General features: G+C 42.5%; 1 protein-coding gene across 2 annotated transcripts in view; it reads right to left on the bottom strand.

The window, feature by feature from the left end:
• Nucleotides 1-17,551, bottom strand: part of LOC143314994 (anoctamin-4-like) — a 48,104-nt gene that overhangs the window by 18,196 nt on the left and 12,357 nt on the right. Inside the window, exons 3-11 of one of the 2 annotated variants that reach the window (XM_076722385.1) lie at nucleotides 13,020-13,238; nucleotides 5,414-5,614; nucleotides 3,974-4,122; nucleotides 3,586-3,735; nucleotides 2,224-2,324; nucleotides 1,221-1,265; nucleotides 1,002-1,133; nucleotides 657-763; nucleotides 80-135 (exon numbers count right to left, since the gene is read on the bottom strand). In XM_076722385.1, the coding sequence (XP_076578500.1) occupies nucleotides 80-135; nucleotides 657-763; nucleotides 1,002-1,133; nucleotides 1,221-1,265; nucleotides 2,224-2,324; nucleotides 3,586-3,735; nucleotides 3,974-4,122; nucleotides 5,414-5,614; nucleotides 13,020-13,238 (1,160 nt within the window). Of the gene's footprint in view, nucleotides 1-79; nucleotides 136-656; nucleotides 764-1,001; nucleotides 1,134-1,220; nucleotides 1,266-2,223; nucleotides 2,325-3,585; nucleotides 3,736-3,973; nucleotides 4,123-5,413; nucleotides 5,615-11,761; nucleotides 12,219-13,019; nucleotides 13,239-17,551 lie in introns of those variants that run through there. The other variant, XM_076722386.1, reaches the window with a different exon arrangement.

Here is a 17,551-nt window from a genome sequence, read left to right as displayed (position 1 = left end):
ATGACCACAGAAAGCACTTGAACATAGGTCACAGAATTCATTAAATGAGTGGCTTTCGGCCAAAGATCAGCCAAATTACCTCATGGAGAGGGAAAGCTGCCTCATATGAAGTATTGCTCAAAAGACGATTAAGCCCTGGAATCAAAAACAGAGAATCATGAAAGAAAGCTCTGTCAAATGTTTCGAAGTTCAACATAATTGTCATGGTAAGCACAACATCATGCCTTGTACACATTTGTAAAACCTTTTGTATCCTGTTGCATTATGACTTAACTATGTTTTCCTTTTTCCTGATATTTTCCTGGATAATCATGACCCCAAACCATATGAGATGTACTGTGAGGAGCTATGTTAAATTCAACGTAATAGCTGTTAAAATCATGGATATAGGTTTAAGGGTTTGTTTGCTTTGTAAACTTGCACAGACAGACAGTGATCATTTAACGATCCAAAGGGATAAGATAAAATCAGACATAAGCACTAACTGCAAAACTTAGAGGGTTAGAGTTACACAGAGAGACTTTAAAATCCAGCGATGTTCAAGCAATGTATTTCTTTCACTTTCTTTCTGCACCTCTTCCCAAGTTAATACCATGTCCGATGATTTCAAACATTTCTACAGTAGAATTTGTCATAACGCCCACGGAACAACTCACCCATCTTATTTTTACCCTCTTCATATTTGACCCGCTGGAGGATGTGGTGGACGATGCGACTTCTGGTGGCATTGTTGAAAAAAGTGTCTCTATTGTGGATGATGAAACTGCAGTGAAACGAAGCAGTTATTACAAATCTGGATGGATGGTTTGCATGTGTGCAAGCCTAACTGTGGGTGTGTGTGTGTGTAGTGTGTAAGTTTGCTTGAGACAGGCAACAGAGAGAGTTTAAAGTGGCCAAAACTAGTACTAAAAAGAGAAAATGGAAAATGCACCAGGCATCACCGCAAGATAAACTATAAGTCATTTCTCTGGTTTTTAAAGGGCAGCTCAGTAAAAACTCACTGATGAATCCTTGATCGACTGAATGGGGCGGTAAAGCTCTCGTTCTCCTCCAGATCTGGCAGAGTGTCATTGTCGAACTTCATGGGCTTGCGGGGAAGCCACCCACGAAATTTATTGATGCGCTTCTCCATCCTGCAAGTGAACTTTCTATTAAAGCTGCCAGAGCAGAGTTTTGCTTTGTCAGCCAATCTGATGCTGCGTCTTTGACTGAACACTCACCTGCTCATGAACTTGTGCCGTCGATGCATGAAAAATATTTTCCTCCTGCAATATGTATGACATTGGGAATAATGAACTTAGTACTTAGTGAAGTTCTGTAATGAAGCTGACAATACAAATGAATGGTACTACAACCCTGATTCCAAAAAAGGCGGGACGCTGCGCAAAACATGAATACAAATCGAACGCAATGATGCACAAATCATTTTCAACATATGTTCAACTGCATGCTCTGAAAATAAAATCCCCCCCATTCTTGCTTGACAGACAACAAAAGTTGCTCAGCAGTCCGGGGTCTCTGTTGTCATATTTTGTGCTTCATAACGTGGTACACATTTTCAGTGGGACACATGTCTGGACCACCAGCAGGCCAGTCCAGTACCTGCAGTCTTTTACCACACTAAGCAAGGACATCCTGGAAAAAGACATCATCTGTATGTGTCATTCAGCATTAATGTTGCCTTCACAGATGTGCATGATAATCATGCTGTGGGCGCTAACACACACCCCCATACACAACCCCATACCATCACAGATGCTGGTTTTTGAACTACAATTATGATGCTATCACCTGTTACCACTGAACCAAACAGGTGTCTTTTGCTGGTCCTGTCCCAACTTTGTGAAACGTGTTGCTTGCATCAAATTCAGAATGAGGATATATTTACAAGAATCAATGAAACTAATGAGGTAAAACATTAAAGATTTTACACAGTGTCCCAACTTTTTTGGAATCGGGGTTGTGCTACTACTGATGTTGGCACACCAGCAATGCACCAATAAAGGCAGTGAAGAAGAAAGCTACAATCTAATTACAATCTAAAAGAATCAGCTTTGCAGATGCTTTATGAGGAAGGAAATGCATTTATCACATTGTTTAGACCTTTGGTGGGACACACTGAATGTAAACATAACTTTTGTTTGTTTACAAGAAAACTCCACAGGGCACCTTTAAGTTTACATTCACTTATAAGATATTTTCAGGAGTGTAAACTTGTCTCACCTAAAAGGCATGCGAATGTTCATGAGCTCTGCATAGCGACAGAGAACATCCCATGGTGCATGAAGCTTCAGAAAAATGACGTCACTGTTTGTCACAGAGGCCTGTGAAGACACCAAAGACACGACAATTTCATCTCAGCAAGAAAACAAGATAGTTGAAATAGGGGGGACTACAAAATCTCATCTCAGTACAGACAGCCGCATCTCACATCTATTCAGCATCAATATGTTTGTGAGGTTCAGCTGTTTTCCTCACCTGTACCGCCTGACAAAGTCTGAGTCAGTCTAAAGGTACACGAATCAGGAGCTAACTGGAAAGAGGCCTAAAAATAGCAAGATGACTCCATGCAAGAAACACACACAAGTGGGCTGTTGAAGGAGACAAGAATCATTGTCTCCCCCTGCATGTTCTATATAATGATGACCTTGATGCTACCGCATCGGCAGAAGTTAACACACACACACACACACACACAAATCACAAACATCCACACTTTCCACTCTTTCAAGGCAGACTTTTTGCTAAATAAGAAGCAGCAGGGGAGAAAATTGCCATCAGCAGATTTGTTTTGACTCTATGAGTGGTGGCTCACCAATGAATGCCACAACAGCACTCAGCTTTCAGACCTTGTAAGACTGGGCGCAAAGGCTCAGAGCATTTTAAAATTCAGCAATCTGGCCATTGAGATTACATGCATTATAGGACTAGGCATTAAATTGCTTCTTCACACAAATTGGTATTGATGTCGCTCATGTTGCACACTATGAATGCAGCTGCAGGATTGCCAAAGTAATCACAACAAAGCTAATTTTCTCTCGGTACAGGAACCTACGAAGCTTCTTGTTTACTTGCAATAACCGGTTTTCAAAGAAGTGGCTATTTTTGCTTGGCAACTTGGACAGAAGGTGAAAAATCCCTCTACTGAGCAGTGAGAGCAAAATTTACTTTTCTCAACACAGAGATGGAGACCTGATGTGATCACAACGGCCATTCTTCAGGTGAAGTCGTGTGATTATAGCCTCTGCCCTGCTGAGGTGCCCTTGAGTGAGACACCTAATCCCCATCAGCTGAGGGAGTACTGCTCTGTGGCTAAACCTGACCTCAGGCCTCTCTTTAGTGAAGGGCAAGAAAAGACACTAATTGATTCATTGATTGAGAAACACCAACCACGTTGCTGTACATCTGCTGGATATGTCAATAGGCATTTGCCTCATCTACTTGGTAAAAATGGGTCATAAAATGTATTAATGCAAGTTTAACTGCTAATATCTGGAACTGAATGTAAGGCCAGTACCGACATGATGATTCAGCTGAACCCTTGTCAACATTATGAAATAAATGACGAGCGTAATTCTTCTTTACCTCCTTTTCCATCTGTAAGCCCTCTGCACGGATGTTCCGCTCAAATATCTCCCTCTTTTCTGACTGCGAACTGGACTTCCTGTAAACCAGGATGTAGTCAATCCGGCTCTTTCCATCGCTGAAGCAAAGGCCACAGGACTTACTCCTCCCCTGACAACAGACAGAAAGACAGACATCAGAGAGAAAATCAGGAAAGAAGTGTAACTGGCCACTGAGAGGGGGAGTCTGACTTGTCATCCATCGGTTATCATGGATTAATGAACCTATCTGTTACCTTTACACACACCACTCTATGAACTACTCCTGACAAAAAACTGGCTTGTATCTTGAGCTGAGATGAAGGGAGCAACAGCCTCGGGGAGCCCAGAAATGTAGTTCCATCACTGACCTCTGGGAGGCCACCATCGGACTTTGTGTTGTCGTCAAGAATGCTGCTGTGAGTCCCCGCATTCAGCAAGGTGGAGTTGTCGTCTCTGGACGGACTGCTGATGCCGTCTGACCTTTCATTCTCAAGCAGCACATTAACATCCTTTACACCTGGAGGGAAGATGAGCAGAGTGCATAAATAATATTAGAGGAAAGTACAGTGAGTGCTAGTCACCAGTCAAGCACCAGCTGAATGAATGTTTACATTATCTAACAGACACGAAGCAAGATTAGCATTTTAATTTCTATTTCTGGCCACCTGATGAACTCAAGTTAAGTTTTACTCTCCCTTTAGCTCTATTTCGGTCTCAGCCAAGCTCTAAGACAAATATCTGTCTCTTTAGCTGCTTTGTTCACCACCTAGTCAGCAGGCAAGAGACTGAAACAAAGCAGTGTGACAGTGGCAAGCCATAAAAAGCAAAATAATTGACTGAAATTAACTGATACTCTCTCTCTGTCCCTCTCTCCAGTAGCCGAGGGGAATGCCAGAGTCAGCTGATGAGACTCTGTGGGTGTGTCACTATGAACAACACCTTTGTCGGTGTACTCACTCATTTAAATTATATTAAGGCTATGAGTTATGCACAATTATGGGCATGGCCACATTGAGCTAGCCATGATGTTTTAACAACCAGGCCTCATTCGGCGCGAGTCAGCTCCACCCATGCTCCACCTCTTTGCCCACTTTTGGGTTAGCCTGGAGTTTGGAGATGGTCCATGTTTTCTACAGTCTCTGCCTGTTACTCTGACATTCAGGCAAAGTTTCTATGCATATCATATAACTGGTTTGCAAGTCACACACAGTGTTACTCACATTCACCAGCATGGAGATTCTCCACAAGCGAGAGCTATTAGCTGTCAAGTATCTTTTGCTTGCGCTCGTTTGAAAGGAAGCAAAGGACCAGCTGCACAAGTGTGGGTTTACTGTCATTACTTGTACATAAAGGCTGATAACAGTATGTGTTTGCTGTCACTTTCTGGATTTAAGGAATGATCTTCCTTCACTTCCTTAATACAGAGGATGACCAGCCAACAGACCTGGAAGTTGTAAGCGATGAGAGAGAAGTGCTGCTGCTCGCTGTGATAACGTTGGTTATATGGGTCAGAGATTTGTAATCTAAGCACAAAGATTCCACAGCTTTATGTATTGTAATCATAGCTATCAGCGCAACCACATCCAGCACAACACTGCTGTTAAAAATGAATAGCTTCCATGCTAGAACAAGGATACCCCATTGATTACCTCACCTTGAACATTTCAACCATCCAAATACCGCAGCCAAGTTTATTGTGTACTATTGGTGTGTTCACATTACCCACTGCACTGTTACACACAAATTTGAACAGTTTAAGGCATAAGAAGCGCAGAGAAATTTCAATCTCTGATGGTGCCGGGTCTCACCGAGGGGAGGCACATCGTCTTGGGTGCTGGAGTCTGGGGCTTCAACCGAGGATTCCTCCATCATGTCGGCCTTCCCGCAGGAGGAGAAGGTGAGAGGTCTGTCCGCTGCCTGGCAGCCTGAGGCAGAGGGCTGCAGCGGCACTCTGCGTCGGAGGGGGCTCTGCCGCTGGGGCTCAGACCCATGTAGAAATAAACTCACACCTATAGGACACAGAGAACTTTTTTTTTACACTTTTTTTTTAATTGCTCGTGTTAGGAGGCCTCCTCCCTTTCCTTGTGTTTCTCTGTGTTTCTCCCCTGTCCCGTTGTGTCATATTAGTCTCTCCTTGTGTGTGTGTGTGTCTAGACTGGGCGGGTCCCTGTAATTATGGCCCCTGTACCGATCAGCCATCACAGCTGCAGCCAATACCAGATCTCCTCAGCAGTCTTTGCCAGATTGTTGTGGTCGCTCGCCTGGTAACACATCTCAAGCACTTTGCTCGCCCTTATGCTTTGTAATGAGCTTTAGAGTTTTGCGTTGTTTTTTCGAGTGACTAAGTCTGTTTTCATTATGTCTCAGGATCATCACGTCGTGTCTCAAACCTGCAGCGTCTGCCCAGCTCCAGTCTACTACCTGAAGAACCAGCTGACTCACTTTACCTATCTGCCTGCCCTTTTCTGGATCCATAAAGAACTTCTCCAGTTGGTCATTATCCATTATTGTGACAATAAATCCTTTTAGTGCTCAAACCTTCACTGTCTGTACTCTGCACTCCGAGTTCAGCCATTTAGAAGCCTTTCTAACTTACGTAACTCTCTGTTACACTTATTGTCCCTTCTGCAATGTGTTTCTTGCTCATAGTGAAGACACAGAAAACAGAAAAGAGATCAGGATTACTTGACAGGACCTGACAGTGAAAAAGACCTCGCTATGTCTAATGTCAGCCAAGTATTGACTGTGTGTTTACTCTTGATCAGACAACCTATCAACCCCCACTGATACATTAAAGTAATTTTATTCTCTGCATAAGTACGTTGTGATTAAGCTGTAAAAACTACTTTCAAACCCCTTTTGCACACAAACTTACTGTCAGCTACTCTGAGCAGACCATTAGTTATTCTGGGGACCTGTCGCCTTCCAAGATTTGTTCTTTAAAGAAACAACTTCCATTATAGAAGAAGAAGAAGAAGTAGAATTTAAGACTAGGACTAGAATTCACCCACACATGTAAAGAGTCACATTTTCATACCGATGCATGTATTAGACCATTGTTAAACCCACATTATTTTCAAAGACACTATAATAAATGTTGGTTTTAATTGAGTGCCACTTTGACAGTTTAAACCTATATTAACTGATTTTTTTTTGGCCGTTGTGGGGAAGCACAACCAGATGTAAACACAACTTTTCACCTTATAAAATTTGCAAACGGTGGCTTATTTCCACATCCAGGACACACACAGCAACTGATGAGAGCTGTGAGAGTCAAGCAAAACCAAAACAAATCAGCGAAATACACTAAAAAACTTTGTGTGTTCGTCACTACGAGCAACACCTTTCAGTTTACACATCGTCATTTCACACATTGTTCGGACCAAAATATTGATTAGAGCACATTCAAAGACAATTTAAGCAGTAAAAGCAGTAAAAAAGAAAAATCACAAACTTTCTTCCTGGGTTGTTATAGAGAATGAGATAATCTGAGAAAGAAAGATGTGTGAAAGTCAAAGAATGATGACCCACCAAAAAAAAAGAAACCGAAAATGAGAACTCACTAACTTTTATCTCCTTAATAAGGATTAACCTTGAAAGACCTTCAAAAGACAGAAACCCTCCATGGAGACACACACACACACACACTAATTGGGTCTATTTGTCAACCAGACTGTGTCCTTTGGGGAAAAGAAATTATTCAAAGCTTCGCAAAACAGCGTAAATCAACTCTATCTAAATAGGTCTGTATCTCTTACTTTCAGCTCTCTGGAGAGCGGGAACACTTCAGTGGAGGTGGGTGGCTGTCTTAGAGGTCTGCTTGCTGAATTTTCCTTTTGTGACATGAAAGGTGACTCAGCTAAAAATTTTCTGCTGAGCCGTAGTACCGGGGACAGAGATAGAGGCTGGGGAAGCATCTCGGCTCTTAATCAGCCGTTGATGCTTTGGAACATTGGAGCCTGTGGATGCAGCTAATAGAAACGCGATAAATTTCCTCCCGGTGAAAAAAACAGTACTCAGCGTCCTCGTCCTTTACTCAGAGTGGCGGCGAACGTTGCACTGCGCTTAGGTATTCAAACAGGAGCCGCAGAGGGCAGAGAGGGCAGGCTGCCAAAACAATCCCATGAATCTGGACTTATCAAGAGATGAAGTCGATAACATATCCACTCAAGTCTGGTAACTACAGACCTGAAGCAAGAAACTTATTCAGGGTGTTGTTTTGCACTTCTCACACACGTTTGTAACAACTATGGGGGATCAATAACACTAGCTTGTGAATTTCACCTCTCCATATTCGACACACCGTTTCCTCAGCACCCACAGCACCCCAACGCCGCTCTCATTAAACTCAGAGAGAATTGCTTACTATAAATATTGGCTCTCAGAGGACCGACACACTACGTTTTAGCCTACATCACGCTGCTGTGTCGAGACCGGGGCAAGTCAAACAATGTATCCATCAAAGTTTAACAGCCCTATGGTACATCTGTAACCCAAGCCACAACCGAGGTCACATGGTACTGAGGCTTTGGCGGCACACAGGCTGAAGTGTACCAGACTGTTCTCAGATCTCAGTTACATACGTTTCATTAGCTACTTGTTCAGGGATTGTCTTTTTGCCCCCATCCCCTCTCCTTCTTTACTCAGAGATAAAATTAAAAGACGAGCTAGTCACTACAAATCTAGCAACAACTCACAAGCCGTAGATAGAGATTCCTTCAAATTGGATTTACAAGTGGGATCTGACGAATGAGCTCCAGTGATGTTAGCTCACTGAAACTCTGACATTCTAAGTTGCTTGTGTCTGAAATCTTCAAAATGGCAGACAGACCGTTTGCCAGCACATTATCAAACATTTATGGGCACTACAGGCAGTGTTATTATCCTCTGGATTATTTCCCTTTCATCATTTTTTGTTAAAAAGCTGTGAAAGTAACATTTGCCAAGATAAAGAAGGACTCCCCCTGATATACAAAATGTACACAGCACGCTTTCTTTGTGCCAACAGTGGGCCTGTACAGACACATGAAGCCTGTCCCGAAAACAAAAAGGGAAAATGCACAAAAACACATAATTCTTTCCTTCTTTCTTTGTCTTTTTTTTGTCACTTTGGGGCAGAGGATAACACACAAGAAAATTTGAAGCCTGTGCCTACAATATGTGATTAATTTATTCACTGTTTTATTGCAGTTCAGAAAGACCATCAGAGTAGTGAGTCTTCTCTCGTAAAATGAACGAGCTGACCACTTTATGTCAGTTTCAGTAGCCTGACTCTCCTTTCAGCTGCAGTATATCATATAAAAAATTTAAACTCATCGACTCAGTAGTTTGGAATCAGCACCTCCAGTATATGGGGCAAGTAGCTCATAAAAATGTATGTGTGCAGAAGCAAGTAGGCTATGCCTTTTCTTTCAGTGCGCCAGATACATATCATATCTGATACTGTTCATCTCCTGTTGAGGTTGCAGCTGGTGTTTCTGCCTCCTCAGTCATCAAATGGTGATTGCAAATCTCCAGCACATCATCGAGTGTGGGATCAGGTAGTGTTAGGTAACTTTAGTACCTACATATGTTGTTGTTGTTGTTGTTAGCTACATTTGGTACATTGGCTGTTTGGGGTGAATAAACATGGGCTGCACAAATGGTGCAGTGTGCATGAATGAAATGGGGTGAAACTTTGCTTATGTTTCTATCTGAAGAGGCCTTTAGATTAATCCTGATGATGTCATCAAAGTTATCTTGGCTTTGCTTTGGAGACTTCATATTTTAACAGAGGGATCTTAGTTTAAAAGGCGTAGCTGCTCTGGAGGCAACAAAGATCTGACAAAACACACGATGGTTGCATTATGAGAAGTAGGATTCAGAGATTTTAGAGCTTCAGCCATACTAGTGACTCTAAGCTGGGACATCTTGGACTCTGTTGCATCAATTTTCACAATTTTTTAAAAACGTTCTTCTCACAAGGACCCGACTTTAAGTGTGACACTAAATTACTGGAGCACACATTGCTTCCCTAAAATTGTCAAGAGCAATTATACATTGACAAGAAGACAAGAATTGGCAATGCTTTTGTAATAACAATACAGATTCAATGCACTCAACATCTTAACAACGTCAAATTATGTCAAACATACTGTTAATTGCTGAGAAGAGCAAAGAGGACAAACCAGAAACCTGTCTGTATACTCAACACTTAATAGAGATGATTGCTATTTTGGGCATCAATTCACTTTTTGTCCAGTTTATCGTGAATATAGAGAGTGCGGTAAACGTTTCCACGAGGTTTACTAGATGCAGAATTGATGTCTCTGGTTTGGCTATAAAGAAAAGCACATTATCAGCATATAGCGAGGTGTTAGGGTTGGCCTTAATAAATAATGGGGTTACCTCAGTGTATTGCTGTATACTGGTGGAAAGTGGGTCCACAGCTACTGCAATTAAACAAGGGGCCCGGTTTGAGATTAAAGCTATATTACTTGTGTAAAATGTTGGTGGGAGCTCTGATTGGGGGACAGAATGATTCATGGAATCATGGAAAGCATCATAGGGCTAAGTATCGCCTGGAACACCTTATAAAATTCCGCACTGAAGCCATCAGGTCCCACACACTTATTATCAGGCAGTTGGGTGATTACCTCATTTATCTCCTTTGCCTTCTAGTAAATCACTGGCCTCCTCATTAGGAAGATTTATGCTTGTTAAAAATGAGCATAAACTTTATGCCCTTTTACTGGATTGTTCAAACCTTGTGCAATCCTACTGAGCAGTCTCATTCATATCTTGATGATGTTATGAAAGGTCCAATTACTGTCCAACACACCTGTTGTCCACTGCCCTGGACAGGTACCTTACAGCTGACTCAGGTGCCTTCTGTATTTATCGTTATAGGTTTGGAGAAGTTATTCTTCCCTAGCAGTGACAAAAGCTGTCGGCCTTTCTATGCTTTTTCTGGAATGCCAATAATCCAGATGTTGTTCGGTCTGGATCAGGCCTTCACATTGCATGCCCTCTCTCATAGTCTCCTGCACTCTGTAGCTAGCTCAGCTAGCCTCTAAGCTAGTGATTCGGCTCTTTGGTTTGCTCAGCATCACTGCTACAGTAACTCTTTTTATGACTTAAACTGACTCAGGCTGAAGTATGTGAGTCAATTTGAAGATTTGATGATAAAATTGTTTGTAGGGTTGAGTACCCAGAAAAACCAGTTACTCAGTGTTTACCAGAAATGGAACAACATATTCTCTTCTGAAGCACCTCAAACACTGGCAGAGAAAAACAGGCAAGCAAGAATGGGAACAGGTCAGAGTCATGTAGTGCCCCCGGTAATGCAGTTTATTTAGGAATCACACCCAGAGAACCTGAGATGGAAAGGGCACAAAGAGTAGCGTCAGCTTGTGAGAAGTCCCGGTGCACAAGAAAAAGTCACACCAAAGAGTAAAATGTAGTAGCGCCGGTGCTGCGTACCTCATTCATTTTATCCCTTTTAGCTTGTGAGACAAAAAGATCCTCAGCTAAAAAGCAAAACAAACAACTACATGGTTCCTCGCACAGCACAACCCAACCTGAAGATGACAGCTTGTACTGAAAGGAGAATAAAAGATTGCAGGGGGCAAGAGAAGAAGAATGGGAGGTGGGCATGTGTGATGTGTTGCCAAGGGATCAGCTGGCAGCTGCTTGTGAGGAGTAATCGTTCATTTCATCTGGATGCACCCATCACGCCTTAGGGTGGACGGGGGTTGCATGTTCCCTCTAATGGGAAGTAGTGGGGATTATGCGCCTGCCAACCTGCTACTGGTCCCTGGACCGCACGGCTGCAGCACATACAAGCTTACACACATACACACACTCTTCACAGAGGCATGACCCATTTCTGTGTATTACAAGTGGTACATCATGGAGGATGAAGAAGTGGAGTGTATGAAAAATGTACATTTACAATCAAGAGAAGGGGGGACAACTCAGAGAGAAAATGAGAGCGCGTGTGAAGGTCAAATGCTTGCATGGCCACAGGGAACTGCGTGAAAAAAGGTGAAGCAGCGTAAAGAGGACTGTGAGTAGGACACAGGTAACATATGAGAGAGAGCACTGCAGCAAAAAAACAAAACATCCACTCTGGAGAACAAGCTGCCTTTGCTTCAAGACAACTTGACAACACTCACCGTGTGAAGGTGGAGAGAGGCAGAGAGGCTGCTTCACCCCTCAGAGGTAAAGAGAGGGAGGGGGGGCTTCCCAGCAGCCGCAGCAGACGCCAAAACAGCCTGAAGACTCTTCCCCATACACACACACACATGCACACACGCCGCGGTCACCCCTCCTCCCCCCCAAGCCCCAGCGTGCAAATGACCTCGCTGAGGAAAACAAACACGACGCCCCACGAGGGAAACCAGCATCCCCACTTTTTACTCCTCACTCCTCATCACTGCATCTGTCGATCCAACATAGCTATGCACGCAAACACTCACACTGACGCGTCTGTCTGTCTGTCTGTCTGTCTGTCTGTCATAGCGTAAATGCCAAGACCAGGCAGTAGAAAAGCCCACAAAAGCTGTCAAAGATCTTCTCTGGAGAAAAAAAAAACACAAGCATGAGCAGGATGTTTACAGTGAGAGAAAAGGCGAGAGAGAGAGAGGGAGAGAGAGGAGGTGCGTGCCACTCTTCAGCATTCTTAATCAGCCTCCCCTGACAGCCAATCAGAGGTCAAGCTGCTCTGGCAGTAGCCAATCGGAAAAAAGGGCTGGCTGTGTCAGTGTTGCTGTCGACCGAAACAATGACAGTTGGCACTAATGGCAGTGTCAGTGTGATCCTCTGATGGAGACTCAAGGGCACACACACACACACACACACCCACACACACACACACACACACACACACACACACATATTTATTGACAAGTAAATTTTAAAGAACAGGTTCATATTTTTTTCGAATCTACCCTAAAACAATAGCAAAACCCCCAAATGTAAGTTGAAAGATTTATTGGCTTATTCCAGAAAGATGATGTTACAACAGCGCGGCTTCATAGTAAAAGACCCTGGACTGTGTTAAATGAAAAAGGATGTAACACAGTGGTTAACACACTTTGTCGTTTGAACTTTAAATATAACATCTTTGTACTTAGGTGCATTCTGTTTTCATTTCCATCTTACCGAGCATCTCATTTCTGAAATCAGTCTTGTATAAAAAGCCGCTGATAGCAACTCAGCCACAGGACGACACTCACTTTTTCATGCCATTGCTTAGTGTAACCTCCAGACTGAACACTTATATACACTACACATTATCTCTGCCAATGGCACCACTGACAATATGAGGCACTTTGATCAGTTGGAGCTGTTCTGAAAAGTATTTTTTTCATTTAAATGTCAGTCTGCTGCTCCACTAGACTGAGGGTCTGAGCTGTAATGCACTTTACGTACTTGTGCTGCTGTCGCAGAGCGTCTCCTGACTGGCACTGAAGGTGGGCAGCGGGCTGATGGACAGCGACGCCGGGCAGGACACCGGCTCAAGATGTTCGCTGATAGGCGGGACAGCGGAGGCCTCAGAGTGAACGCAGTCCGGACTGGGGAGATTCTGGCTCGGGAAAGGACTCTTCCAGTGGGAGAACCCGATGGCCACTTGACCCCCGAGGTCAAACCCTGCCATAAATCACAATCCAGAGAGGAAAAATGTATTTAAAACTTTTAACATGGAGTTGTTTCAGTCTTTTTTGTCTTTATTATGCACAAAATACTGTAATCTCCTTTGATGAACATGCATTTTTCAAGTGTCACAGTGAAAGACTGGCTCTTTGCAATGCTGGTCGACAGGTGAACTGTTCACAGTCATACCTATCACAGCAATCTCTTCAGCAATGTTGCCCTCTAGTGGTGGAAGATGTCAAGATCATTTAAACATCAAATAACTTCTGTCAGGCATTACCCAGCATTTTATTGAGCAGCTGCAAGCAAAGTGTATATGGACAGCAGGAGGCGCTCAACAACTCACCAACTGTCCTGTCACTCATGAGACAACATCCAAAATAATCAGAATCATATTTTGTATGACAACACATACAGACGACAGGGGAAAAAGCATATTCCTAAGTACAATCGTGTTTTTGTTCCAATGTTTTTGATTCAGACTTTCACTTCCACAGGGGTAAGTACAAAAACAGTAGATCTGATATCACAGACTGGAAGATGTATCAAATCAAATACACATTATGAAGCTTTTAATACAATGAGTCAGTTATGCAGAAACAGAGGGCAGCACATATTGTTTTTATTTCATTCAATCTTCACCTAATCAGGCATCAGTCTCATGAGATTATGTTCTATTATCATGATTGTTTTTATTTGATTTATATTAAAATGATTCCTGGAAAACTGCCAGTTTTCAAGTAGAGGTTTGGCTCTGTTACGATGGGGAGCACTTATTCAATATCAGGGAATTAAGTTCCTCAGCATTCCTCTGATATAAGAAGAGAGAGCTGCTTCCCCCCTCTGCTGCTCTCTGCTTCATGAGGACCCCCACAGACTGCTGAACCAGCTCGGCTCGCCTCCGGCCTTCGATTTTGTCTTCAGCCAGATTCTCTCTCAGTTTCACGAGGCCTCTGAGACTGGGGCTGGCAGGTGTCTGAGCTCAAGTGTCTCCAGCAGCCTCAACATGGCCGCAAATTTTGTTTTTCTTCTTCCAAACAAATGAGGGTAAACTGATGATAATCGCCGCTTTCTTTCAGTGCTTCTCAACACGGTGCTTGCTGGTAATGATTCCACTGACAACTTAGGTTTTGCATGTTTCAGTTCATTTCGACCATGTGCTATCAGCTCCCATTCCTAATGTTTGCCTGCTGATGACGGCCATGTGAGGCAGCTGAAAGCTCCAGAACATGTCTAATATGGTGTACCTTGATTTTTGAGCACAGGTCGATTGTCTTTCTTGGTCAAAGCTTTGTTTTCTTGTTCTGTTAGGTCACACACATCTTTAATACTTGAGAATGCTGCATGAGTGAATTCTCTCAGCATCCAATCTAGGTGAATCCATTTTGAAGCATCTTTTAAATAATTAGTAAAGCCAACAGTACAAAGCAACTGAAATCAAAAAAAGGCCCAGAGACTTCATTAACATTAACATTTGTCTACGTTTAATTAGATCAAATGCAGTACTCTAATGAATTAAAAAAGTACTTCTCAGTCTGGGGTTCACGGTCTGCCAATGGCCTCTTCTTTGCTAAATGTGAGGTTGGTTGTTACTGTGATTGTCACTGGAACTGCCATGAGCAGCTAACTTTATTCCTTCTTCCTTAATGAGAAATCAGCTGCACATCGTCCACATTTCTGCACAACAATGAACTATTTATGCACATTCATAACAAGGTAAAACTTGCTTTGCTTCCTTCTTCCTAATGTACATTCCACAGATAGAGGAACAAATTCTAGTGTCATTGCTATAGTGAAACAAATAAAAGTTGATACACATTAAAATATCTTGAGCATGAACACTGAGTATCAGAAATGTGTAAGTATGAATGTGGTGCAATGGTGAACTAATTTTTATAGATCCTCAATCAATGTTCTTAACGAATGAACAAACATATTAAATATTAAGGGCATAGAAGTACTGTACTTTAAATATTCAAAACTATTTTTTACTTTCCATACTGTTAGCTAGTTAAGCTAAACCCAATTAAGGTTAAGTTTAGTTAAATGTTTGCTTTTCCACTCGCCCTAAATTTGCAATGCTTTTAAACTCTGACTGTCCCCTTAAATAAATAATGACTTTTTGTGAAATTCACTTTCTTGCCGAGCGTTAGATGATGAGGTCGATACCACTCTGTGCTTTAAGTTTGGCACAAGAGCTAAGGGGCAGTTAGCCGAGCAGTTTGTCATCTTACTGTGCAAGACGTTAGCATGTTTATTAGCAAGCTTTAGAAATGCTGATTATAACAACACCATAAAAAAAGAAATACTAATATGCATTTACAACATGGTCAATTATTATTGACTGTATACATCATCTGACTACAGTGCAGTATGTTCTTCTTGTGCTGACTTCCCACACACTGTCGTTATGTAACACACCGGGAACAGGTAGGACTAGGGAACACTCTCATCCCCCCAACCTCCTGGTTTCCGGTGAAACACGAAGCCCAGCAGATTTCAAAGGTACATCAGCAGTGAACAAACACAGCTCGATCAATAGCAGAGTTGTGGAACGCCCGGCAGGCTCCTCACACAGCACATTCAGCTCGAGGACATATTATGTGGAGGAGGGACAAAGTAAATCCAAGCTGTACATCCTCAGATCAGCTGTTTTACAGCCTCAAAATCTCTAAAAGAATAGAGGGGTTTTCACATGATGGAGCGCGACCGCATTAGGTTGGGCATCCCTGAAATAATGTTTGTGCTCAAGTCAGCACCTGCAACAACTAGAACACAGAGAAAGTTCTTATTTTCCCTGAGGGGATTTGGTCTAGTACAACACCTTTTGGCAAGATCTGACTGCTGCTTGGGAATCCTAAAAAAGGGGATATTCTTTAGAGTGGGAAGGTTTTCAAACAAAATAATCAAGGAGCACAGTACATGATAGCAATATTTTACATACTTTAAAGGATCAGTGTGTCAGATTTAGGGGAATCTATTGACAGAAATGTAATATAATATTCATAAGATGTTGCACCACTATGTTTCTACAGTTGCCCAGAATGGACAAACCGAACACTGGCTCCAGAGAGCACAGGGTTTCGTGGCCACCGTAGTTTCTCTTACACTCTTGGAAAGAGATGGGTGAGGTGAAGGGTATTCAGTTGGTTGTAATGTGCAACCTCACCTTTAGATGCCACTAAAGCACACACACTGGATCTTTTAAGTAATTAATATACTCATTTTTGATGCGAGGAGTACTCCTCATTGTCCAGGTTAATTTTTTTGGCCCATTACTTTGACAGATGTAGTGGTGTGTTTACACTGTCACTGGGGTGAAATTCATTGGAAATTTGTTCTTTACATCGTGGTTTATTAAACCTGACACTACGTCCAAGTTCACATGTACATTACACCCCCATTCTGCATAAATGTGTGTGGTTTGATCAAACTTCTCCGACGGCCTAGCAACACAAGAAAACAATCCTATAATTGTCATTGTCACTGAATTGTTGTTAAATCATGGTGGTAAACAGAAACACAGGAAATTTAAGTACAAAAATAAATACAATTTATTCAGGAACATGGTCCAGGTAGGTACAATTCGCATTAACTGACAGTGGCTTTTCCTTTTCAAACAACATTAAGAACTGCATTGAGGCAACAATCTTCAACATCCCATGAAAGTCACCTGAAAAGGCAGGAGTGGCGGAGGTGGTAATCCACACCTGGCATGTATCCGAACGACCTCCAAAACTCATGGTGCGCGCAGCCTTTTCGAACATAGTGTGTTCTAAGCAATATCTATGTCGCAGTCATCAGAAAAAAGTGCCCGCGTGGCTCTCTGAGGAGAGTGAGGCCTAGATATGTAGCACTACTTCCTGACACCCTCAGAGGTAAGAAAACAAATGCAGGTGCAGGTATCTGGGCCACACGCGGCACTATGAAATGACTAGTTTGAGCTGAGTGTGAGAAAGAGCTGCAGTGGAGGTACTTCAGGTGGATGGAGGGCTGGTGCTGGAGCTGGTGCTGGTGCTGGTGCAGTGGGAAAAGAAATTTAGAGTGTTGACTGTTGTTATGTTTTATAAGTCCAAGTGTGTTTTAACTCTGAATGTGCTTCAGCAACACAGCAGCAGTAGTGCTGCACAGAAGCAGGGATGTAGCAGAGGGTAAAGGTATACAAACACAATTTAGCAATCTTTTTCAAATGCACATAGTTTATGATTACTTAAAATCCAACAGCTACGCAACTGGCCATTTATAATTTACCCACATTTTATTTTACTACTGCATCCTCTCTGTGATTTTGTGCAAACACTCTTAAAGAG

Source organism: Chaetodon auriga, chromosome 22 (genome assembly GCF_051107435.1).
Source record: "Chaetodon auriga isolate fChaAug3 chromosome 22, fChaAug3.hap1, whole genome shotgun sequence".
NCBI classification, from domain to species: Eukaryota; Metazoa; Chordata; class Actinopteri; order Chaetodontiformes; family Chaetodontidae; genus Chaetodon; species Chaetodon auriga.
The sequence above is the reverse complement of the archived record's forward strand: the minus strand, read 5'-3'. Positions and strand labels throughout refer to the sequence as shown.